Below are 25,769 nucleotides of genomic sequence, written 5' to 3'. Positions count from 1 at the left end.
ATGACCCTCCGGAGGGAGTGGTCCGGATTCTCGAAGTAGAGCAAGACATTGTCCACATAAAGGGAGATCACATCCTCCCACCCCACCCGAGTCCCCTCAACAGTACATCCTGATCCAGTTGGCCAGCATACCTCCCAAGAGAGGCGTGAGGTATAAAGAGCTACAAGTTAGCAAGCAAAGGTCTGGGTTATTGCCACTGGTGTTTCCCCCCTCTAACCCTGCAACGTGCATACCGTTGGGATTCAGCGCTGATCCTTCTCCTTCCTGGCCAACCACACAAGCATATTCTCCACCTTGTTCCCGACTCATAGATTCTACTCTGCCATGCTCTATAGAGAGTCCTTGCCTCCTGATGAATTATCCATCTATATTCCTCTCTTATATGAGCCTGACTACACGCCTGCTCTGGGTCTAACCGCGTCACATACCCAGCATCCTTTTCTAACAATTCCTTTTCCAGCTCCACCATTGATTTCTCTCACAAGGCCACGCTGCCACCAGCGACATTAGCTGGCCCTGGACCACCATCTTATAGGTCTTCCAAAGTGCTGTCCCTGAGGACACCCACCCCTCATTCGCATGGAAATACTGGCCAGACTCCTCCAGGATGCAGTGTGTGCCGAGTATCCCAGTCTGTCAGCTCCCATAGGTCCAAATGCCAACCGGAGCCGGCTCGGGGCATGTGAGCCCAAAGCACTGTAACAATATGGGAATGGTCCGAAATGCCCCTTGTTAAGTAGGTGGTATTTCTATATCAAAATCGCTAGGTCCTGGTTACCAGAAAGTAGTCCAGACATGCCAGCGAGTGGGAGGCATTGACTGCAAAAGAAATCTGTCTGTCCCCCGGATGTGATGCCTGCCCTAGGTCCTCCATCCCCAGGGCCCCCAAAAAGGAGCAAACTCATGGGTCATCCATGAGAACCTCCACCACGGTCCCCCGCTTCAAGCCCATACCATGCAATCCACCTCTCTGTGCAAGGTCATGTTGAGGTTCCCACCCACCAGCAACAATGCATCTGGGCAGTCAGCCACCCATTTCCCCAGGCCCTTGGAGGCCAGGTAGCAAGTATCATGATGTTACCACCAGACACTCTCCATTCCACATGCCACCTACCGCTGCCCAAGAGCCAGATGGATCATTCCACGTTTGCACCACCTGGAAGACAGCGGATCTGCGGTTCATGATTCCAACCCCCCTGATTCCAGCATTGCATGCACCAGTGATTTATACTTTCCCCTCCCCAGGAATACAGAACGGGAACCCCTCAGGTGCATTTCCTGCAGCAAAATCAAATCTGATGCATGTCTCATCAAGTACCACCCCCTCCCGTTTGTTTCCCAGCCCATTCACTTACACATTCCAGAAGAAGATTCTAAAGGAGGCGCCCCCAGCTGGTTGTTGAGTACCCATCTATACTAATTCCCCCCAACTGCCACTCTGTCACCATTTCGGCTATAGCTCAAGCAGATCCACTCAACTGTAAACCTGCCATCTCATACTGCGAGGATTGACCCACACCACCCCCAATCCCAAAGGTGGCTGTCGGGCCCTCTTCCCCCTCACAACTTTGGGTAGTACTTATCACCAATTCCTACTCATCCATTATGAGTAATGCATGGCTGACCCTGCTGGTTTAGGCTCCATCCAGGGCACAACCACCCCTCTCAAAGTCTCTGCCCCAAGACTCCTATCGCCCCCATGAGTGTTCCTGGCATCCCGACAACAGCTGGTTCACCGAGGGCTGCAGGAGGCCAACGTTGTAGCTCTGCGACCTCCTTGTGGTCTGACACCTTGGGTCCTGCAGGATTGAGTGGACCTGCCTCTCCAGCCAGCCCCACACGTCCTTCACCTCTGGCAAATAATTAACCTCATCCTCCATCACCACCCGGAGACGGGCTGGAAACAGTAGAGCATGTTTGAAGTTGAGGCACTGCAAATGTCTCTTGACAGCCAGGATGGACTCCCATTTATGTTGAACCAAAGTCGTATAGTCTGATTAGATGCTCACCAGGCTGTCCTCAATCCGCCAGAGCCTGTGAGCCTGCTTCACTTGTAGGATGTTGTCCCAGTGCCTAAAATTGAGTACGTGGGCCACTATTGGTCTTGGTGGTGCCGCAGGTACCCCGGGCCGACCTGGAACCCTATGCTGCCTCTCCACTGAGAACAGAACCATGACATACCCCCTAGGACCGCAGAAGTCAGCCATTGCTCCACAGTTAAGTTGAGGGCCCCTCCTTCTCCGTGACACCCACCAAACATGGTGTTATGGCGGGAGCGTCCCTCACCATCTTTCACCCTGGCTGATAAGACGTCCACCTCCCTCTGCAACCTGGCCTGTCTTCATGGTCGGTCTTTGTATAGCTTTGCACTCCCAGATAATAGAGAATACCACCCTCCCACAATGAGGCTCAAACACGACGAAGCAATAAAAACACAACACCACCTGGAAAGGGATTTTACTTTATAAAATGAAGCACATCAAAGACTGTTTTCAGATTAAGGCGTGGGGTTTTATTTATACAATGCTGCCTGACAGGAAGGCTTTCCCAGATGTCAATTGAACAACAAATAAACTGTATATGGATATATATATATACATATATATATGAATATATGCAATGCATGGAATACACATAATACACATGAAATAAAATGAAACACAAGCAGATAATGCTGGACATCCTGCAAGAAATCAGAAAGATATATACACAAAATAAATCGGATGATTAACTTGGATGTGCACACAGCACAAAGTCAATACTCAAAGAAAACACCTCAGATGACTATAGCCACTGGAAACTGGAATGTGCACACAGACACTCCCACATCACAATGACTGTTATAGCCACTGGAAACTAAATGTGAACATACACAGTCACTCATCACAATGGGAACAATCAAAAATAAAACACATCACCTGGTGCAAACTTCATCCTGGCCCCCTCCAGACTAGGAGATTCACAACCGGGGTCAGGAGACTCTGCAACCAGATTCCTGCCCTGAAGATGCGTCTGCCGTTTAGGCTCCAATCCCAGTTTCTAAGTCAACAAACCCCAGCTTTAAAGTCTCAAAACACACTAGAAGGTTAGGAGAGGCCTTCCTCTGCTAAGGAAACTTACTGGAATTGGCCACCTTCCATGCAAACATTCCAAGGGTAGAGGAGTTCTCAAGTTTCTTCTACATTCTTATCTGTTCCAGCCATTATCTTAAATAAGCTTACTAAAGTCTCTGGGAGTACATTCAACAATCTCCAAAAACAAAGCAACCTTGAACGTGAATAACCTAAACAACTTGAGTAATCTGGGGGCCTTCCTGTGCATGCAAAAAGCTCAAGCTAGACAGAGACAGAATTCAGCATGACATGAGGAAATGTCAAAGCACATAGTAAGAACTTCATAATACTTCCCAATATACAACACAATGCACATTTGTGTACCACTGCCTATAGCATCACACACTTCATCTCCCAATGTACAACATAATGCACATTTGAGCACCACTGCTAATAACACACCACTAAGAGACCAAGAAGTACATTCCACATCTCTCTCTCTCATGCTTTCAAATTCACATCCCACACATTCTGTTCCTGGCAAGGTTGTTCTACTCTGTGACAGCTCCCACTCTGCTAAAATTACAAAGAGATACGAAAGAAATCTTCAAGGGAAACATGCACATGCAGGGAAATGACGTTGTACATCCAGGCTAGGATCAAAATAAAACACCTAAAGTCACTTAAAATAATGGTAGCCAAAGGTCATCACCATTGTAGAGGTCAGCATGTCCAAGCCCACTATCCTCCACAAGCTACCTCAGCAGCCAAATGGTAATGTGGTGCTCAACCATCACATTTGTGAGGCTCCGCACCCCAAGTTAGCAGGTACCTCGTAGGGTGGGGTGGGGGGCTCGAGGCAGGGCCATGTCAGACCCACCAGTTGGGTACATGGCATCCCCGCCAGTCTCAACGTTCTCCTCTGGGCACTCTGGCGACGCCCTCAGGCTGCTGCTTTTTTGAAAGCCTCAGAGGATGCCCAACCCATTGCACCTCGTTGGATGCCGCCCTACAGTTAACCGAGTCAGCACTCCCTCAGGCCTGCGGTAGCCTGCGATCACGAAATAAATACAGTCAAAGCATGGTACACCGGCCGCAATGTCGATAAGGCCCAGACCTGCGGACGTCACCTAGAATCCAGTCTCCAGGCCTGTCACAGACTCCGTGGTTCCTCATGACTACTCCTGGATGGCTCTGGAACCCTTATCAACCACAAAGGGGTGTGGGGCTGGGGATACACAGACCAACGGTGCTGCTCCGTCAGAGATTCGGGCTATGCATCTGACTCCGTGGCCGCTATGGCCACCCCCAGCTCATTTATTATTCACTGCTCTTTTGAAGGAGAACACCATAATGCCCTTCAAGGGCTTTATTTTTTATATTTGTTTGAGCTTGGTGGTGCCCCTACATAGGGGTCCCTCCAAGTCTTTTTTCCCCCTATATTTGTGCAGCTGCAGGGACTCCAGCAGCTCCCCAGCAATATTTAAATTAAAAAAAGTAGGGAATTGTGATTAGGGAAATAATTTTCATCTAGACTTCTGCCCTCTTGTAGGCTTCCTGCTTGAAGACTCCCACAAACTGGCCCGCCTTTCATATTCTGGTGTTATGACTCTGACAAAGTCAGAAAGTCTGCCTGAGTGTAGCTAGGTCCTGTGAGACCAGTCGCACGCTTGCATGCCAGAAGGCTGTGCGGAGCATAGGGTTGGTTGCTTGCAGGCAGGTCCTGTGGCCAACTCCACCCACGCACAGAGGTTGGCGGCCTGCGGGGGTAGTGCCTGCTTGCAGGCAGGTCCTGCGGCCGGATCCACACTGGGCATGGACAATGGGCGTTGCCTGCCCACAGGGTTTGAACACAGAGTCCGACAGTGTTGGCTTTATGTATGGTAATAAAATATTACTTTACTAAATTCACTAAAAAAAGGTTAAAGTGATGTTAGGTGAAAACTTCAGTGACAACCTAGCATTTTGATCTCAGAAAACCACTGACATTCACCAGTAATAATTATCGCTAGTAATTCCTTGGTATTTATACAAATCTTCCAGCTTGCATAGTACCCGTATTTTCCCCATTGTTAAAATGGAGGCCTTCTTTAGAGAGGTCTCAGATTTACTGAGAAATCCTGGATGAGAAAGTGCATTCATTCTGGCCAAACAGTGTGATGGTTTCCATCTGACACAAAGATATGCAGATACCCTCTACAAACAACAATAACTAGGTACCCTGTATGTACACAGTAAGGAAGAAATAAAACTTTGCACCCTGGTCCTGAGGAAAGTGGTTTCACTCCACCGAAACGCGCGTAGACCTGGCGCATAATTACACACAAGCAACAACTGTGCTACCTCAATTGTAGGATCTGGTTTTGATTGGGAGAAGACCGATAGTAGTATGAGTGTGAATTGGTATGATTGAGCTAGTATGATTGGTAATTCATGTGTATATATCAGGGTTTTGTTTTGTAGATGTTGCAAATGTTTTTTTATGATATAATGCACCTTTTATAAATCAATCAAACTCGTACTATCAATTATGTAACTGATGTATATGGAAGAAATGATCTAAAATTCAACAAAAAGAAATAAATATATTTTTGATATATGACAGGAAAAAAATAAAACCAAATAAAATGATCAAATGAAAACCATGGATTGTGTTGTACCTATATGGATTAGAAGGCTAATACAATAATTTGATGAGACTGATCACATGTTAAAGTAAATAGTGACCACGGGGGAATTTCTCACATATTGCAATGTACGAGGTCCCACATTAGAGGAAGTCTTATTTTAAAAACTTTTTTATTTATTGAGAGTGTAAACCATCCAGCATCAGAAAATCAGTACAGATACATCAAGATCCCAGCACAGTACAATCTCGGAAAGCAACAGTACAATTTGATCACAGCATTTCCCACATTTAACAAAGATTGTAGTGGAAAGGATTAGTCAGGAAGTAAACATTATTTCCAGGACTACAAAGAATATACCAACAGCAGGTATCTGCACCGAAACTCCTTGCAGTGCGTGAAGCAAATTGGGTTTCCCAATAAACAAATCATTAGAACCTAACTCTAGAAACAAACCCTCCCCCCCAGATCACATACATAGAAATGTTGTTGACTGTGTCATATGTCACTTTATCCAACTACTCTGAGTGTCAGGGGATTAATCTACGCGCAGCTTGAGAGTGTCCAATTACTGTACTACGATTTCAGCACCAGCTTGGTCTAATGGAGTTCCTAGAGGAAGTCTTATACCGTATCTTTGATGGCTGCCTCTCTGTGCAGTCTCCGACGCAACTCAAATGCTTAGGTTACACAATTCAATGAGGTCACCCAGTGTCCCACTGCGCTTCAGACTTCTTCACTGGCAAAGGCACAGACTCTTGTACACATGCTAACCAGCGCAGACAACTGTTGCCTTCCACAAATTGTGCCTCTGGTATTCCTGCACCACAAAGATATACTCCGCTCCTTCTGGTAAATTAGATGCATGGATCTGCCAATGACAATAATTGACATCTGCAATTCTGTGATGTTCATAATGAATGAAGAGGTACCTTCAGGTTTAAGTGCTTCTTCAGACTTCCAATGTCACATTTATAGTGAACAACCCATTCCACTGCTGTATCATTAGTCAGTTAGGGTTACCACATCCCCAATGGATGGAGAGGAGAAGCTGGCACAGACGATCAGCAAATATGCAACCTTTCCACAAACCTACTTGCTCCGCTCTTCCAGCTTGCACCACTTATGTCACCTTGTACTTGAGCCACATACATTTCAATCAGGGTTGTTTACCATTTTTCATTTTAAAGTCAATGGGCCATATGTATCATTCCAAATTGCGATCGCAATTGGGCTCAATGGTATGAATGAAAGAAAAACTGCCTCGCAAAATAAGGAATCGCATCATTTGCGATTCCCTATTTTGAGATTGCATTTAAGGGATCGCACATTTCTATTCCTTAAATGCAATGTAAAAAGCACAGAAAAAGTGCAATTTGGCTTTAGGGAATAGCAAATTACCACCAACTTGAAGTTGGTGTTAATTTGCGATTTCTCTGAAAAAGGCACTTTTTTTGCATTTTTCAAAGTGCCATGTGGCGCACATACATGCCCTAAGGGCATGTATGTGTGCCACATGTGCACACATGCACATTTCAGAGGTGCAACTGGGTGTCCTTTTGACACCCTGGCACCCTTGAAATTGCATTCTCAATTTGCGATTCTCTAATTGAGAATCGCAAATTGAGAATGTCTTCCCATTCATTCCTTTGGGCCTCTAGGCCCATAGAAATGAATGGGGAGGTATTCCTTAATTGCGAATCGCAATTTGCTATTAAGGACTATGTAGGATTCGGAAAATTATTTGCAAATCCTACATACATAGCGTTTTGCGAATCTCATATAGCGATTCACAAAAAATTTCAATTTGAGAATCGCAAAATCAGAATTTTTTACATATGGCCGCAAGTTCCTTAATAGTTCTAGCAAGGAAGGGAATGATTTCAAAGTAAGTATGGAACATATGATTAGCTTAATGTAACCTAACTTGGATATGAAATATGTGGCACAGGTCAGGACCTTCGCCAAGTAATGCTGTCATCTCTTTGTGCCATTTTGCCTGTTTTCATTTCTCACTGATTATGAGTAGGAAGAAGATGTTTATCTAAAATTCCGCCTTCTTTTAGTTGCCTCCTGCTTGAAGTGTCCCACAAACTGGCCACCTTGTAATACAGACAATCAATCCTGTGCCAGTAATCTCAGATCATGGTGCAAGATAATCTAGCGGGAACCGGTGATACATGGCCCCTCAAAGAAAAGTAGCATCTATATCTGTGCAGAAACTCATAATTTTTAGAGTGAAAATTGGCCTCATTGCTCCTTTTCAGTGAAATTCCAATGGTCCTCATTCTTGATTTGCCAAATATAGGCTCCTGGCCTCATGTTTGCGATGATTTGAGACCTTTAGTCATCAAAGGAATGCATTGTCCTTCCATCATACATAGTATTGTTGTTGTTGGCTGCTCATTTCGTCAGTGCACTTAAATGAGTCTATTCAGAGGGAGTGGAGATGGAGATCAAGAAAATACCAAAAGATTGGCATTCTTGAAATACTGTGTTTCAAGCACAAGAGGCAACGAATGTGGTGCTGAGCTCCTTCTTAATCTCCTACAGAGCCTGAACCCTACAGCATATTTGCCTGTGCAGTTTCTTTCTGAGACAGTCGTGTCTCAGTGGTCCCTACCATAAGAGACCTGGCCAACACTCTTAAAAACAACAAAGAAGGAAATGCGCTTCAAACAAACTTCAAGGTCTTTGGAATTTAAAATGTCACTTCAATAAGCAAACATTTATGTGTTTTCCCTTTTCGCTTATTAAACATCAAGTTTTTACATTTTTCCCTTTACCATAATTGGTAATTCTCTAAAGCTGACACTCCGTTGCATCTCTCATTCCTGACTTGGTTTGTTACTTACACAATTTTGTGACTAAGCGGCTAAGGTGATCCAAGTTTTTTGTGCATTTGTATTGTTTTACTGGTTATTCATCGCCTTGAGCTTTCATACGCCACAGCTAAATAGATGTAGATGTTTTGAAATATGCTTTAAAAATACATACTGTTGAACCGTGCTTTGCCCTGGGATTTGGTTTGTTTCCGGACAGAAGTCAATATTGACCAAATCTGAATTACCCCCTTGCCACAGTTACTAATTACCCACAATAGAGCTTGCTCAGATCATGTTGATAAGAATATGACTAGGAGAAATGTTATTGGGAAGCTCCTCATTCAGCAAATGATGTGTGAAGGCTCCACAGTACCCCTTATTTTGCGGGATCTGACACCTTGTCCCTCTTCTTATAAGGCTGCTCCTAGCTCATCAAATTCAAGGGTTCTTGTTCATGCTTCAGGCAGTCATGGTTTATTCATCTGGCGATGCTTATGTCCCTCATAAAAACTCTTAGTAGGTGTGGGGTTTCCACTTTATTCTTCAATTGTAACTGTTTCAGTCGTTTCCTCACTTTATCTCCTTAGTGTGACTTGAGGATCCCTTCTTGAGTTACCCTTCCTCCTCCAACACATAGATTAACGAGAATGCTGCCCCAGGTCATTGGTCTTCATTTTCCTCTAACGCAGTTTGTGAGCCATTTTACTGTCCATGGACCCAGAAAGGCACTGCACAGCCAGTTTCGGAGCTTGCTTTTCCGCCAACCCTTGTATATAATGGAAAGTCATACTTGGCTTTGCATAAACATCACCATTTCTGTCTACTACCTGTTCATTACGCACAGCTTTCTACTCATCATTATTCAGTAGTAGGACAGTAGTTCATCCTTTTTGCTTTTGAGTCCAAGACATAAGATAGGAAATATTTCCATTGTTGTGCATGAGTTGACTGACACCTCAAGTGCTATAGGAAGCACACAATGGTGACTGTAAACTAATATCTTTTCTTCAGGTCCCTTACCAAAGACGTTTGATGATTACTGGCGAATGGTGTGGGAACAAAACACTCTAGTTATTGTAATGACAACAAGGTAAGCATATTAGTATTTGCAGTTAACATTCAATAAATAACTTGCTGGTGACTTTAACAAACACGTTGATTTTTTTTTCCTTTACTTCAGAGTTGTAGAAAGGGGTAGGATAAAGTGTGGTCAGTACTGGCCACTTGACTCTGGAAAAAGTGAAGATTTTGGGCACTTTATTGTTAGAAGCATCCATACAGAACTTTTTCAAGATTTCAAACTTACTCAATTAGACGTGTACAATAAACAGGTAAGAAATATTTGTTAATGTGCTTTGTTCTTATTTGTCAACTGCTGTTTTATTATACACCCTTCTCGGAGTCAGGGGTCCCATATGGGAAAATGTACTGGCAGTGTTTGTTCCCCTATTTCAATTCTTATATCCCACATCACTGCTCACCATGACAGAGATTAAGACAATGGAAAGCTTTAAGAAAATACGAGCCATTAAATTCTTGCATGCTCTAACTGCTGTTCCTTGTAATGTTTTCCGTGAATATTGTAGTACATTTATGCATACTTAAGAATGCTTCCTTCTGTAATCTTGAATCTGAAAGAGACTGTTAGTTTTAGATTCCTTACCTTAGAATTCCTCCCAGGTGTCAGACTGGATCTGGAGAATTTTTTCTCAGCAGTACCTCTGTGCTTCGGTAGGTGGCGTTGGACGACTCTGAATCCGTCTTTGGCATCGTGGTCGAATGGAATGATGCCATGGTGTCTACTTAGACGCCGCCGCTGCGCGCAGACATCGGTTCTTTTTTCTTCTGCGCCAGCCTTGTGCAGATCCGGAGAGAGCTGCCCCTTTAGTCAGTTTTTTCCCTGCTTTGTCAAAAAAACAATTTTGAGTCATTTGACTCCTGGTGTATGAGGGATATCCCATCGACAGACCGGGTTTAAGTTGTGCGCGGCGTGTAACCGCCTAATTTTGGTTACGGACCCCCACCTCATTTGCCTTTAGTGGTTGGAGCGCGACCACAACCCGAAGTCGTGCTCCATCAGCCGAGCCATGAATCTGAAATCTTTGCGGGAGCACTCCCGAAAGTTGTTGGAGGCTTGGCAGTCGGCGCCACGTCGTTCGAGGTCCCGGTCGAGAAGAAGGTCTTGGAGCCGCCACCATCGTTCATCATCCAAGTCTTTGAGGTCTTCGGGTAAGTCGAAGCACAAGAAGGCGGCAAAAAAGCAGTGCTGCTTTTCACCTTCTCCCCGTCCGTCAGCTGACGTGACACGGGACCCACCCCGTCATCGCTCTCCAGCTCTGTCGTCGGAGCCTGTTCCAGGGATGGCTCCGAGCTTCCCTCCTTTTCCCGGTGCCGAAGCGTCCCCTACCCAGCTTCGAACTTCGAGCTTTCTACGAAGCGCTTCACAGCATCTTTGGACAGCCCGACTCCACCTGGGCGCCTTTCAGGCCCCACGGACTCGGTTGGGGACTCTGGGATTCTGAAGTCGGCAGCTTCGGCCCTGGTGCCGGAGGGCCTCCATGGATCCAGGCCAGGATCCGGATCGATGCTGGTCGACCTCAAGGTACCTTCCCCGGCGCCGAACCCCACGGGACGCCCCAGGCTCCGGTCGTGCCCCCGACTGGCGCCGACCGCAGCCTCATCCACGACTTGGACCCCGGCAGCGGACCGACGTCGTTCAACGTAGGAACTGGCACCAGATGGCACGTTTGCGCCACTGTTCATCCCTGGTGTTCCTTTTAGGCATGATTGGTGACCAGAGGAGGGTGAGGAGGACTGGGAGGGATCTGTGGACCCTTCAGCTGACCAACTTGATGAGCCAGACTGGTGAGGGGACATAGGTGACTCTAGTGGTCTGGATATCTCCTCAGACCATGGCATGCTTTCTCCCCCTACCGTGGCTACGCAGGAGGGAGCGTCATATGCAGTAATGTTGCATAGGGCAGCTGAGGCCTTGGGCCTGGAGCTTCCTACAGTGGCAGTCAGGACTAACCTCCTGACAGAGGTGCTTCAACCGGCGGTGGCTTCTTCTGAACCCCTTCTACCTTTCATTGAAGCCCTCACCGATGTCCTTCTGGGCACTTGGTGACCCGCTTTTTCTTTCCCAACACCTGACCCCTGAGAGCTTGGTGGTCCAAGCCTTGTTGTCTAAGGGCGCATTCCCTACTGCTAGATGGGGCCATCTTGGGAAGATGATATTTTCTTCCGCCAGCTTAGCGCTGCGGTCTGTGAAAACTGCATGCCTCTTGGTCTATTATACCAATACAGTGTGGGCTACTGTATCCCAAGTGCTGCCATAGTGCCTGGATGAGGCCTGGGCCGTTCTCACCCGCGCTGTAGCAGAGGGTAGAGACGCAGCCAAATTCACAATCAGATGTGGGCTGGAAACCGCTGACTCACTTGGCAGAATGGTTTCCACGTCAGTAGCCTTGAGGCGCAGCACCTGGTTGAGGACGTCTGGTTTCTCTGGGGATGTCCAATCAACCCCTCTGGACATACCCTTTGATGGCTGTCGCCTTTTAGTTGATTAGGCAGACTCGGAGCTCGAACGTTTCAACGATTCTAGGGCTACGGCTAGGTCCTTGGACCTTGCGACAATCCCTCGCCCCATGCAGTCTGCTTTTCACCCTTTTTGTGGCTACGGAAGGGGTTCCCGACCATGTTTGGCCCAGTCTAGCGGCCGGTGCATGCAAGCTGCCCAGCCTGTGCGTGGCTGCGGGACCCTACAACCCTGCAAGTCTGGGGGACAGCGGGCAGGCCAGTCCACCCATAACCCTCCTGCAGCGCCCTCCAAATCTTCCTAGTCCGACCTTTTAGGGCCACCAAAGGATTCGCCATCACCTCCCCCACTGGCATACCATCACGTCGGACAGGTAGGTTTTGTAGATAGTCCGAGGGGGCTACTCCCTTCCCTTCAAGACTACCCCTCCGTCCATGCCACTATCTTTCCATTGCATGTCAGAGGATTACTTGGCCATTCACCGCCAAGAGAGCTATTGAAAGGGTCCCTGTGCCAGAAGTAGGTCGTGGTTGCTACTCCCACTATTTTCTGGTACCCAAGAAGGGCAAAGGCCTGCGTCCTATTTTAGAACCCAGGGCCCTCAACCCCTTCTTCTGAAGGAGAAGTTAAAGATGCTCATGTTGGCTCAGGTCCTGTGTGCCCTCGACCCCAGAGACTTGATGATAGCTTTGGACTTACAGGACAAATATTTCCATATTCTCATCCTGCCAGCTCACTGGCATTACCTACGGTTCACAGTAGGCCACAATCATTTTCAATTCACTGTGCTCCCATTTTGCCTTACCAGAGTCCCCCGGGTGTTCACAAAAGTGATGGCTGTGGTCGCAGCACATCTGCTCAGATCAGGGGTTCCAGTCTTCCCCTATCTCGACGATTGGCTGTTGAAGGTGAGATTGCGCCAGGCTGTCGTCTCCCACCTCCAGACTACGGCAGACCTCTGATGCAGTAGGCTGCTGGCCCTCATGGCCTCCTGCATCCTGCTGGTGGATCATGCCAGGTGGCATATGCGGGCTCTGCAGTGGGACCTGAAGTTCCTGTGGGCGCAGCATCAGGGCAATCTTTCCGACCTCGTCCAGATCTCGGAAGGGACTGCCTGTCAATTGCAGTGGTGGTTAACGAACTAAGAGTGGGTCAGCGGCATATCCCTCTCCCTTCCCCAACCAGAGCCGGGTGCGTCACTCTTGCGATGGGGCAGCCACCTGGGAGAGGCGGAGATTAGAGGACTTTGGTCTCCGACAGTCCGGCCTCCACATCAACCTTTTTGAGCTCCGGGCGATTCGTCTGGCACTGAAGGCATTCTTTCCCTATCAAAGGAAGGGAAGTGCAGGTGTTTATAGACAACACCACCGCCTTGTGGTACAGCAACAAACAGCTTCTTATGGATAACCATCAAACAAACCAAGTGATCAGTCATATCATTTGGCCGTCCACACTGTGACCAGGCCGGTCCTCAGATCATCTAGACCCCATGCCATACAGTAAGTTGTTAATACTAGATCAGGTCCACAGTACGCTATGAACCACTAATTGTTGGCCAGTTTATGATGGTTGAAGAAAAGTGGTGAAAACACAGTGCAACCTAACAAGAAAGTGGTGAGTTTAAAATAGGGTGATATGTCTAAACAACTCTTTAATGGAAACAAGGCACATTCCCTAATTAAAAGAACAGGAACAGTGCAAACGACAGTATGGAATAAATGACTGTTGCTAATAGGGCCAACATGTTTCTGCTTACCGGGCAAAGCGTCCCTTGGCTTTCATCAGGGCCACTGCTCTTAAATGTTGCTACTGTAACAAGTGTGAAAGAAAAAAATTATACATATATATTACACCAACCTAATCAGGGAAAAAGAAAAAATGGTAGAAGTAGGAACGATACAACCTGTACCTACAGTTATGTACTCATCCTCCTTCTCACTTGGATACTCAACGTTATCTAAGGGAGATATACATCTGTTACTCATATTGGTACAGAACTTTGAGAGATTCAAAAACAAACCTGCTCACATCATCTCTTGTGTATGTTTAAAACATTTATAGTTTATTGCTCACCCGAATTAACAGGAGACTGGACCTCACCTCACCTGGACCGTGCTCAGGTATACGAGGCCCCGCACTGTGGAACAAAAAGGTGTGCAAACAGGGGAAGGCATCAAAACTCCACTTTTTATGCAGAATCAAACGGTGCCTGTCTATATTCCCTGCTGGATACATCCTATTTGTCCACAACTTAATTCAATGTCAGAGCGTGACCCCCCACACCCTGGTCGCTACCCCATAGACTAGCATTGTCAGTTTAATCAAACCTGATCCAACCTGACAGCAAGGAAAGTAAGAAACCACCATGCATAGCTGTTAAACAGAAGAATAGCCAAATAGCATACTCTCTCACCTGTCCGTCGGTGCCACCAAACTTTCCTGAGGCTTGGGGAAGGCATCAGTACGGAGGAAATAGGCGTATAAATCCACTTGCTACAAAGGGGACTACTTTACTTTCGTGCTTCCCTAAACAATCCCAACTGGTATATACTATTTATTTTATTCTTGAAGCCTGTCCTCGATCTTACAATAACCACAGTGCAAGGCCCCAGGTGTCATAGTTAAATAAACCGTTTCTTATGGCAGCGCCGTGACATCTAAAAATGATCGAAAAACGGGCGTCTGGATCCTTCCGCGGAACTACAAAGTGACGGCATCGCTGCCATGTTTGTAGTTCCGGAGTCACTCGCGTCACAATAGACATCGATGTTACTACAAAGGGGACGTTTTCCTAATCAGAGTTTACAATAGGGAGCCGTAAATGGTTATAAACTCTGAATTCCGGTTCAACCAGATGATACACATAAAATGCAAAAAGGAGAGTGGGACTAGAACTACAGGATGACCAATTTACGGCCATCTTAGTAGTTCCAATCAGCAATAATGTTAAATGAGTATTAACTCTGTTGTTCATATGTCGACAGACCCCATAATGTCTACAACGCTGGCACATGCCCTGATACCCGGTGGGTGTTGAAATAGTGTGGTCAAATGCCCTCATATATTAAATTTCTAATGTTTTCAAGCCCTAGCCAGGGAACAGATCACCTACACTAGAGGTGTTTAAAAAGTCTCTCATGATTAAGTGTAATATTTCAATACCATCTCATAATCTTGATGGGGGCAGGAACAGAAAAGAAAAGGAAAGCCTGAGTGATGGTAGCTTGAAAATCTCAGGTAAATAATTTGTTTTAAATTTTGTTGACCAGTTTCTGAATAAGCTGTAGATATTTGAGTTTGTATTCCTCACACATGTGACTCATGCCCTCTTTCTTTCTTTAGAAGTTTGTTTCATGGTGACTGTAGCACCCACTGACATAGTGCATCACATGCCAGTCTGGCCAATACATTTGACTGATAGACCTCACAGGTTCTTTTGTGTTATTCATACTATGGAGCTGGGGAAGTGAACTTATAGTAGGTCTTTAATCTCTTTTTCCCTATGACCCCTCTCTCTCTGTTTTGTGCAACAGCAACAAACAGGGAAGGTTGGGGTCGTGGACCCTATGTCAAGAGACTCTTCACCTTTGGACATGGTTGGAACATCAGGGCATGTCCCTGGTGGTTTAACACCTGGCAGGTTCTCAGAACGCCGGGGCGAACGAGCTTAGCCGTCAGTGGATGATGGATCAGGAATGGAGTCTTCACTGTGAGGTGGTGCAAGGTCTCTTTCAGCAGTGGGGAGAACCTTGGTTAGATCTGTTCGTCGCCAAAGAGAACACGCAGTGTCAACTGTATTGCTCGTTGGAATTTCCAAGGCAGCACTCTCACGGTGACGCTTTTTGTCGCAAGTGGAACTGCGGCCTCCAGTACGCCTTTCTGCCTGTACCACTTCTGCCCAGAGTGCTGAAGAAGATCAAGCGCGACCGGTCTCAAGTCATTCTTGTGGCTCCGGACTTGGAACGAAGAGTCTGGCAAACCGAGCTCTTGAGCATGGCCATCGATTCTCCAATCAGACTGCCTCTTTGGGAGGATCTTCTGTCACAGCATGGGACAGTGCTCCATACGAACCTGTCTAGCCTTTACCTCCTTTCGTGGAGATTGAGTGGCAGCATTTGACAGCTTTTGACCTTCCTCCCAAAGTCTGTAATGTCATCTTGGCAGCCAGGCAGCCCTCAATGAAGTCTGTATACGCCTGTAGATGGAACAAGTTTGTGGCATGGTGCACAGCAAGGGCTGTGAATCCCCTTTCTGCCCCTCTTTCGGAGGTACTCTTGTTCATCATTTCTTTAGCCCTGCAGGACTCTGCCCTGGGCACTCCTAAAGGCTACCTTTCTGCCATATCTGAATTTCTTTGACTTACTAATCAGCCTTCTCTTTTCAAGTCCCCTATTGTAAATAGATTTCTAAAGGGCATTACTCATCTATTTCGTCCTTCTTCATTCATAATGCCCCAGTGGGACTTGAACCTTGTCTTGACATACCTTATGTGTGCTCCGTTCGAGCCTCTATATAACTGCCCTATCAGACGTCTTACTCTGAAGACTGGCCTCCTTGGCGCCATCACCTCTGCTCGCATAGTGAGTTTGCGACAAGCTCTGTCCTCAAAACCTCTTTTACTTGCTGTTCACCCAGACAAAGTAGTCCTTCGCACGAGGCCCTCTTTTCTTCCAAAAGTAGTTACCTCTTTCCATATAGGATGGACCATCACTTTGTCCACCTTCTTTTCACCTCCTCACCCTTTCAAGGAGGAGGAGAGACTCCACCGTCTGGACCCAAAAGGTGCGCGGTCTTTCTATCTAGACTGCACAAAAGATTTTCGGGTGGACAATCAACTCTTTGTAGGCTATGTGGGCACCAAGAAAGGTTGGTCTGTGCAGAAAAACGCACCCTCTCTCGATGGGTTGTCCTATGCATTATAATCTGATATTTCCTAGCGAAAAAGGAAGCTCCAGTGGGACTGCATGCCCACTCTACCAGGGCTATGGCAGCTACTACTGCCAAGGGACTTGGAGTCCTACTGATTGACATCTGTCAGGCGGCCACGTGGGCATCCCAGCACGCATTCACCAAACATTATTTTGCCGTTCTGTTCTCCAAGATTTTCTTGTGTGAACATAGTTTGCAGATCCTCCTCCGGGATTGGCATTGCTGGGGTATCTATTTTAAGGTAAGGAATCTATAACTAACAGTCTCTTTTAGATATACAAGTTACTTACCTTCGGTAACGATGCATCAGTAAGAGACCTATGTTAGTTATAGATTCCTTAACGCCCCACCATCCTCCCCGTTCTGCTAACTGACTTCTAGGGATAGGGGCTTCCTACCAGGGCCCTAGTTATATGCACCAGTGGTCAGTGTCTTGCATGGCTCTGCGCTTCTGGTGTGGAAAGTCTTGTCAGAACAATGCAATCAAGATCTCTCTCTATGTTTTACTAAAGACATTTCTTCACTTCTCAACAGTGATTAGATCAGGTGTTGCCTTAGAAGATTTTAGGGTTTAAACCCAGAAGTTGTCCTTGTTAGATCCTCACGGGCATGTGGTATCTCTGATACAGTTGCAACCCTTTGGCTTCTGGAAAGTGTTCCTTGATATATACCCGAAGGCCATCAGACAGTAGGATGCCAAGCTATTTGTGGTGTTAGCCCGAAAGGACACAGCTAAAAATTACTCCCTTAAAGTAAGTTTCTTGACAGATAATGAGCTTCCTAAGGATCTTGCCACAGAAACACAAAAAAGCCCAATTGGAAGGAGAATTATCTGCTTCCTCAAGAAACTGTTATGTTATGTTATGTTAACTGGTGTTTTGTTGAGCGCTCAGCTACTCAAGCAGAGTGTCCTGGCGCTATCAGACCCAGCACAGCATAACCCCTGCGGGGAGGGGAGATTATTGGCGGAACAGCCACGTTTTGATCCTCACACCGTTTCGTTGCAGTTAGATGCAAATCACAGCATCTCTGGGTCTGAAGAGACAGTCATTATAAATTAACCTACCTCTACACTGAGAATGAAACAGTTATGAAACCGGTTGCCAGACTATGAGGAGAGTGATATATATGTAAGAGCCTACTTTCATTAGTGGTAATGAGGCATGACCGCAATTGTGGCAACAGACGGGTGGGACTTTCAGACTGCAACTGATGTGACTCGGAAGGCAAAACACGGATAGAAGCACTTATCTCTACCGGTATCTGTTAAATGAGAGAATGTTCTCTAACTTCGGAGAAAACGGGAAATAGGAATTCCGCATCCATATTAAAAGACCTCCGTGCTGTTCATCAAACTCGCCCCTGACTAAAATTCCCGTTTTGGTGCCAAAGACTTTGTTCTTCGTCAATCAAGACTGTGGTCTTTTGAATTCAATCACCCTATTGAAATGGCCACGTTATCTCACGTATTTGATATCACGAATTAGGATCTACCAACAAGAACCTATTTTAACTGTCCCCTGGCTAAGTGGATTGTACCGCCGGAAAGAGGTCCTGAGGAAGGTGGCCTTGAGCCGCCGAAACGCGCGTCGACCCAGTGCGGGTTCTCAATCTTGAGACCGATTAGTTGGCATGAATACACGGCCAATTAGTTTCCCCCTTTTCCAGACGTTATGGCTGTGAATGTAGTTTGTGTATGATAGTGGCAGTCTGTGAGTTTGTGAGTGACTGAGTGTTTGATTCCAGGGGTCCATGTATTTATGGTATTTTGTGTTACTCTTTTATATTCTTGTATCATTGGATTAGATTTTTCTTGTTGTATAGGGAATTGTATTTATTTTTGTAGGCCTATATGTGTGATATAATGTTTCTCATGAAATTAAATTTTGATGAAATATGTAAAAATATTAACAAATTGATAATTGTAATAAAATAAATCTTATGGTTTTGAAAAAATTCCTAAAAAAAAGTATATTGTGTGTCTGTCACCCTTTTTGAAATGTAGTATGGAATATACACCTGTGCTGAAAGATTATGGCCTCTGGTGGAACATCCCTTTTCAGTGTTGTTTTCTTTCTGCCCCTCTGTTCCTTGGCCAAAATTAACCTTTTGAGGGGGTCCCTTCATTCTTGCTACTATGACCGCACCTAGAGACTTGATCCCGTGACTTGCTAAGTTCTTGGTTGGCACTCAACCCATGCTGAGCATATCTAGTGGCCATGGTGGCAGAGCCAGGCAAGATGGCCGGGTAGACATGTCTCCCAGTTGCTCCAAGCATGAAGACTAGTATCCTGTGACATCATGCATACTCATATGTCCTGAAGACCCAGGCCAATTCAACCACTGGATAGGGCCAACCTGGTAAATGGAATTCCGAAGGAGTGTTGCAGGTGTCCTGGTCAGAGACGGCTCCGAAGGGCTCTGCAAGACATGGCGGGACTGTGCGGCACCTGGGCTGAGGTGCCTGAGTGCAGCTGCCCTGGGGCTCCCATGGAAAAGAGCAACTGAGAAGTGACCCGGGAGAGCCAAAGTGAGAGGGGCCCATTGGGCAGGCTGCCTGAGGTACGCCTCTCTTCACTAAAATGGTGGGTGGACACGGCATGGCATGGATGTGTTTCAAGCTCGGTAGGTCCAGTCGCTTTCTGTTATGGAGTATTGTTTCCTGGGTGCATCACCTAAGCGTTACTGTGACACCTTTTGGGGTGTTTGTGTAGGGCACTCGAGGCTCATTGCTATTGTGTTTCTGCCATTGCAGTGGGTGAAGGTCGTGCTGGATGATTGTCTGCCGATGGTTGAGGGTGAGCACAGGTTCTGAGCATGTGGGTCCGTGCTGCGTCACACTCTGGTGCCTGCAGGCAGCATCAGGGTTTTCCTCGTGTTGAGTTCGGTGCTCGTTGGGGGTGTTTGTTCAGCCTCCTAGCGCCGCACTTAAACACTAAGCCGTTATTGTCCCGGACACACTGGTATGCGTGGTGGGTGGCCCAGAGCCCCATTGGCAATTGCGGCCGACCGGAATACTACCTCCTTAAGTTTTGTGGGTATCGACGCGGTCACAGGTTTGTCCAGACCCCAAACTGCCTCAAAAATGGGTAGGATGGGGGGAGTGTTGTGTGGTGTGGGGTCGCAGGTTCTTGGATGCGGCCTTGCGAATAGAACTCTCAACGTTGGTATGAGGAAACTGGCCCGAGTCCCGGTGTCAGCCCATTTTACTCCTATGCTTTGCTTTACGTATTCTCCATTGATTGGTTGTTTCTTTATCATATGCAATTGTTTTGAAGGTCTGGAATGTTATTTAAAGAATGTGATGGTGTTGTGTTTCTATCTAGGACCCTAATTCAATATTCCCGATTTATGCCCTTATATGGTTATAATAAATAATATCCTTATAAAGGCATAAGAATCATATCCATATTTAGTAATAGCCCATGCAGTCCAAATACGGCAAGGCTACTTCCCTAGACTCCTAGAAAGTACAACGCGTTCTTTAAACAGACCAAACCCCCAGCAGCCCGGGAAATCCCCCTGCTCTTGTTTTGATTTGCACAATAACTCCTAGAGTCAGAAAGAACTGTTAGTTCTTGGTGACGTCTTATGTCCAACCTTACGTCAAACCCGGCACCTTTCAGGTATAAATATACCAACGTTGCCTTAAGCAAACACACGGTGGTTTGGAGCAGAGCGGCTATCTACTTGCCCGACAGCCCAGCTGATGCGAGACCCCACGGACGCCGCGCCTCCCTTTTGACGCACTGAGAAAGACGCTGTCTTTTTCTCCAGACGAGAAAATTCCAGCTCCGGTGTTTCCAGCCACCCTTACGGGTTTCTGGGATATCGAGTTCTGAGAGAGAGATACAAGACCTCCCACATTCTATTACCAAAGTACGGAGCTGACTAAACCCTTAAGAGAGTTCTTGATTCAGATTCCTTGGCAAAAACCAACTTAACTTAAACTGCTACTTACTTACTCCTTCCCACGTATTAGGCTTAGGTCAGGTAGACAGGGGTAGGCGTATCTAGAAGCACCAGTTGAGTACGTTAGTCAATGTTTTTATGTATGTATATATTTTATCTATTTTAAAGTATCATATGGCTAAGAAACCATATCAATGCTTTTACAGTATTATTTTATAATACTCCTTTTACTGTAAGCACTTTACTTTACTATGAGTATTGCAATTGTGGCAATTCTTTTCTCTTGCATGAGAAAGAAGACTGCTCAATAAATAACACCTTTTATTGAAAACGCCTGTCTCTCTATTTCTCTGCACTCTGGTGAAACTAAGTACGCACGATTTACTGAGTGAAATAGCTGTCTATTGCTTTCACACGACTCTAGAGATACTCTCTTTATTCTGAGGGAGCAAAGTTGTCATGTTTATGCGGTTGTCAGAAGCTAATCCCTTCTTGTCTAAATCCGGAGAGTTAACTCTTTCCTGAACATTCGAGAAAGTTTCTAGTGACTTCTGAGCTAGCTGGCAAAACTAATTAAGTATAATATAGTCAGTAGAGATCTAGTCGACCTCAGTCCTACGTCTACACTACTGTTTATATTATTTCAATGCGCAGAGCCTATTGGGAATATAGGAACTACACTACATGGCGCCCAACATTTGGTAAGGCGATAAATCTAACGCAAGACGTTAGAGTAACTCAGTCGTTCTTTTTCACACAGAACCCTTTTTCCGTAAACACTCCAAAAGGCTTCTGGAGTGGGTAAAAGGTTAAAATCCGCCCCAACTTAGTAGGAAGAGATTCCTATGTATTAGTTTTTGGTTTAGTCAACGTTGAAGGATACAGTGTTCCAAAATATTGTGCACCTAATCTTTGTTTCCTTGAAACTTGATCTGCAACAAAACTTCTTTCAGTAAAATGGGAGAAAGTGAAGACGAAAGGGAGGCAGCTAGAATAGCAGCTCAACTCCTAGCGGATGACACAAGTCTCCAAGAAAATGACCCGGATGCAATAATCATCCCGGCGAATGTAAGAAGAACTATAACTATTAAACTTCTAGAAAATGGACTGACATCACGAGGTGGTACAGTCATATTCGTGGTAGAGGCCCATGAATATCGGCAGACAGAGGTATTCTATTCATGGATACACTTTCCAGCAGCAAACGCTGTAACAAAAGAATTCCACTATTACAAAATAGAGGAACCCCCGGATGAATACACTCCTTTCGAGGATGTTGAAATCCCACTAAATTACCAAGAGCACATGCTCTGGTTTAAAGGCGCCCTAAAACATCAAAATCACATCACCAGGCTAGGTCCACTAGGTAGACCAGGAGCCACGTGGCCGGTTCTAGCCCGCTACACACCAGAATCCGATATTGAAAAAATGTCCAGCGAAGAACTATTAGTTAAAATAAAAGAATTAACAAAGGCATATAGAGAATTAGTTCAATTGGCAATGGACGATATAACATATCTCCAGAAATTGAAAGAAACAGATATAGCAGACCAACCATTTGAACTTGCCAGAATCATAGAAAAATCCTATGAAGAACTAGGTAGAGATAGTTTGGGTGGGAAACCAGTAAAACCCCAACTAACTGAAAACCCTGAAAAAACATTTATTAAAAATAATCTAAACACTCCAAAAAAGAATTGGGATGGTAATAAACAATCCACTCCCAGAGAAAAACGATTCCAGTCCAGAGGAAGGTCTCCTCAACGGAGAGAAAGATCGCCGGACCGAGGAAGCAAGTCTCCCCAAAGGGAGCCCTCTGAGAAAAGATACAACCTTAGAGATAGGGATAAACTTAGAAAACCTGATAGATATCAAGATATTGATAAACGTCCCTCTCGATCTTTTCAGACTTCCTCACAGAAATCGGAAAGAAGAGGACGGTCAGAACACAAAGAAGAGCATGTCAAGTCCAAAGACAAGGAACCTGCTCATCAAAGTAAAAAATTATAATTTCCAAGAAAGAAGGTAGCCAGTTTTAAAATAATAAAACATGCCGAGGATACTGAGGACACAACTGAAAAACGGAGAGTGGGCCCAGACAATGCTAGACAGCGCAGCAGAAGTGACAATAGCTCGCAAGATCCTGATGAATCTTCTGGAGACAGTGGACACGAATTAATACATTCAAGTGAAAACTGCAGACACCAGGGTTAGCAAACACCAAAAATTATACGAAATAACATTGCGTATAGAGGGGGACAAGACTTGGAAAGTAAGGGGTCTCTTTTGGGATAACCTTTCGAAAGGCTATGACATTCTGTTAGCTGAGAAAGACTGGCCACCAGAGTTTGTCAGGGAGTGCCCTCATGGCGAAGAAATGATTATGCCTGCCTTCTCAAATCATATTTCAACTCATACAAAATCCATATATGCAAGAAAACGGGCAGTGGCCCAAGCTCTTGCATTATATAAAAATCATGTAGGATGGGATGAGGACTCTCCTCCCCACAAAACCCAGTTAAAAAGTCAAGCCACTGCACAAAGGCAGTACCCAGTTAAACAAGAAGCTAAAAAGCAAGTCAGGGAAATCTTAGATCAACTTGAATATCAAGGGGTGATTGAAACATGCACCTCACAAATGAACAATCCTTTGTTTCCTGTCTCCAAACCAGATGATTCATATCGTCTAGTTTTGGACTACAGACACCTTAACTCCTGTTGCAAAACATTTGCAGTACAAAACTCACACAGTGCAGCACTAATGAATAACATCGTGCGCAAAAAATATAAAACGACATTAGATATCTCTAACGGATTCTTTTGTTAAAACATTGCACCTGAAAGCAGGTATTTGAGCGCTTTCTCAATAATGGGGTCGCAAAAACACTTCTGTCGACTCCCACAGGGATTCAAGAACAGCCCAGGATTATTCTCAGCAAGGGTAACAGAGTTACTACAAATATATGATGATGAGGCATTATCCTATGTCGATGACATCTATCTCACAGATGATGATCTGGAGACTCACTTGAAAAGAGTGAACACCATAATACTTGGGTTTGCAGCTGAGGGTTACAAATTCAACTTGAAAAAGTCACAAATTGCCCATCTAACTGTCCTATTTTTAGGATATGAATTATCAAGTGAAGGCAAGAGCCTAGCAGACAACTTCTTAGAGAAGTGTGCAGTACTCCAAGCACCTAAAACGCTGAAGAACTTACAATCAATACTAGGTTTCCTGAATTTCGGAGGAACATACATTCTAAATTATGCAGAGAGGGTTAAACCTCTCTATGAATTAATAAAACCTGATTTCAAACCAATCAATTGGACTCAGAAACACGCAGAAATGTTAAGATCATTGCAAACAGACATGTTAGCTAAAACAAAATTACAAACTCGCGAAAACATACGCAACCTTGTAATCCGAGTCATCCCAGGAAGATGCGGATTCACGTACCTGACCTCTAATGAGGGTGAAATGGTACCAATTGCATACAAATCTCACTTGTACACACAAGCTGAAATTAAATTCAGTTCTACTGAAAAAATTCTAATAGCGGTTCAAACTGCTGTAGCAAAAGAAAGAGCCCAAGGCAGAAGAATAACTGTTTTAACAGCAGATTTGCGAGTCTTTATTGGCACATACGCAATTGGCATGCTACATTCTGACCAGGGTCCTGCGTTTAGCCCTCGGGCTTACAAGGAGGCCATGGCCAGCATGGGCATTGCATTGCGGTACTCTTCTCCATTCCATCCTGAGGGAAATGCGGTAGTGGAAAGAAAAAACTGGGACATAAAGCAATCTATAACGGCAAGGGTATTAGGTTCGGGTGATGGGTGGGTCAAACATTTAACAAGTGTCCAACGTAGTCTTAATAATCTGCCAAGAAATTCTCTAAAAGGTCACACTCCATACGAACTATTGTTCGGTACTAGAATGTACATTCAGGATCTTGATAGTCACACTTCAGTGGTAGAAGAAAAATCCTTTGATATCAAAGACCGTTTGGCTGTTTTACAGGACTTAAATGAAACAAGAAGAAACCGGAGTAATATAAAGTTAAAACAACAGCCAACAGCCACTGAAGAAAAACCACCTGTCTCAGCAAGACTTGTCTGGATTCCAAAGATTGGGGATCTGGTCAGAGAGAAGATCGCGGTGAAGAAGGAATTTGGGCCTTCTTACAGAAAAGCAGTAACTGTCTTAGCTGTCAGCGGAACAAGATCAGTTGTACTACCGCCCCTTGCTGGTAAAAAGGAGAACCGAGTTGTATCCATCGACCTGGTAAAACCACAATCATGTGGCCAATATTAAGTAGTAGGCCAAATGGACTCCCAAGAAATAGCAGAATACCACAATTTGCTACAATCCAAGAGGTTCAAACTGAAAGACTAATCACATTTGATAAACCTGCAGTGAATAAAAAAGGACTATGCAACAAAGCCATGGAACTTGTGCCTCTTGAAACCCAAATTACAACGATGTAGCCTCAGACTATGCTGATGAAACAAAGAAAGACCCAAAGGCAATTTAAAATCCGGAAGCAATTCCAACAATTGACAGAACTGCATCTGGCTACTTCATCAATTTCGATAACTTTCCTGAAGATCCAAGTGAGTGTGAAGAAAAGCCAGCAACAAAAACCTTCAAAGACAAAGTAACTGAACTCTTTCATCAACTAAAAGAAACCTATCTGATTTCACCATGGATTGAATTTTGGATTGTGTTAGGTGTACTTTTCCTCCTGCTTTGGCTCATCATGTTTCTCTGTTTGGGAAAATTAATTGAAGGAAAATACAGTACAATGGACACAGCAAGTCAGAACATCAACTTGGTCCTAAAGCCTCACAAGTCCTCTCACATCGAGAAAAGAGAACTGTC

General features: G+C 45.2%; 1 protein-coding gene across 2 annotated transcripts in view; it reads left to right on the top strand.

Annotated features, from left to right (window-relative positions):
- The window catches only part of LOC144818684 (tyrosine-protein phosphatase non-receptor type 9-like), a 960,088-nt gene that overhangs the window by 831,255 nt on the left and 103,064 nt on the right, over positions 1-25,769 (top strand). For both annotated transcript variants that reach the window (XM_078676335.1, XM_078676336.1), the window contains 2 exons: positions 9,517-9,595; positions 9,686-9,836. In XM_078676335.1, the coding sequence (XP_078532461.1) occupies positions 9,517-9,595; positions 9,686-9,836 (230 nt within the window). The remainder of the gene's footprint in view (positions 1-9,516; positions 9,596-9,685; positions 9,837-25,769) is intronic.

This window comes from Lissotriton helveticus, chromosome 2_1 (genome assembly GCF_964261635.1).
Source record: "Lissotriton helveticus chromosome 2_1, aLisHel1.1, whole genome shotgun sequence".
NCBI classification, from domain to species: domain Eukaryota; kingdom Metazoa; phylum Chordata; class Amphibia; order Caudata; family Salamandridae; genus Lissotriton; species Lissotriton helveticus.
The sequence above is the reverse complement of the archived record's forward strand: the minus strand, read 5'-3'. Positions and strand labels throughout refer to the sequence as shown.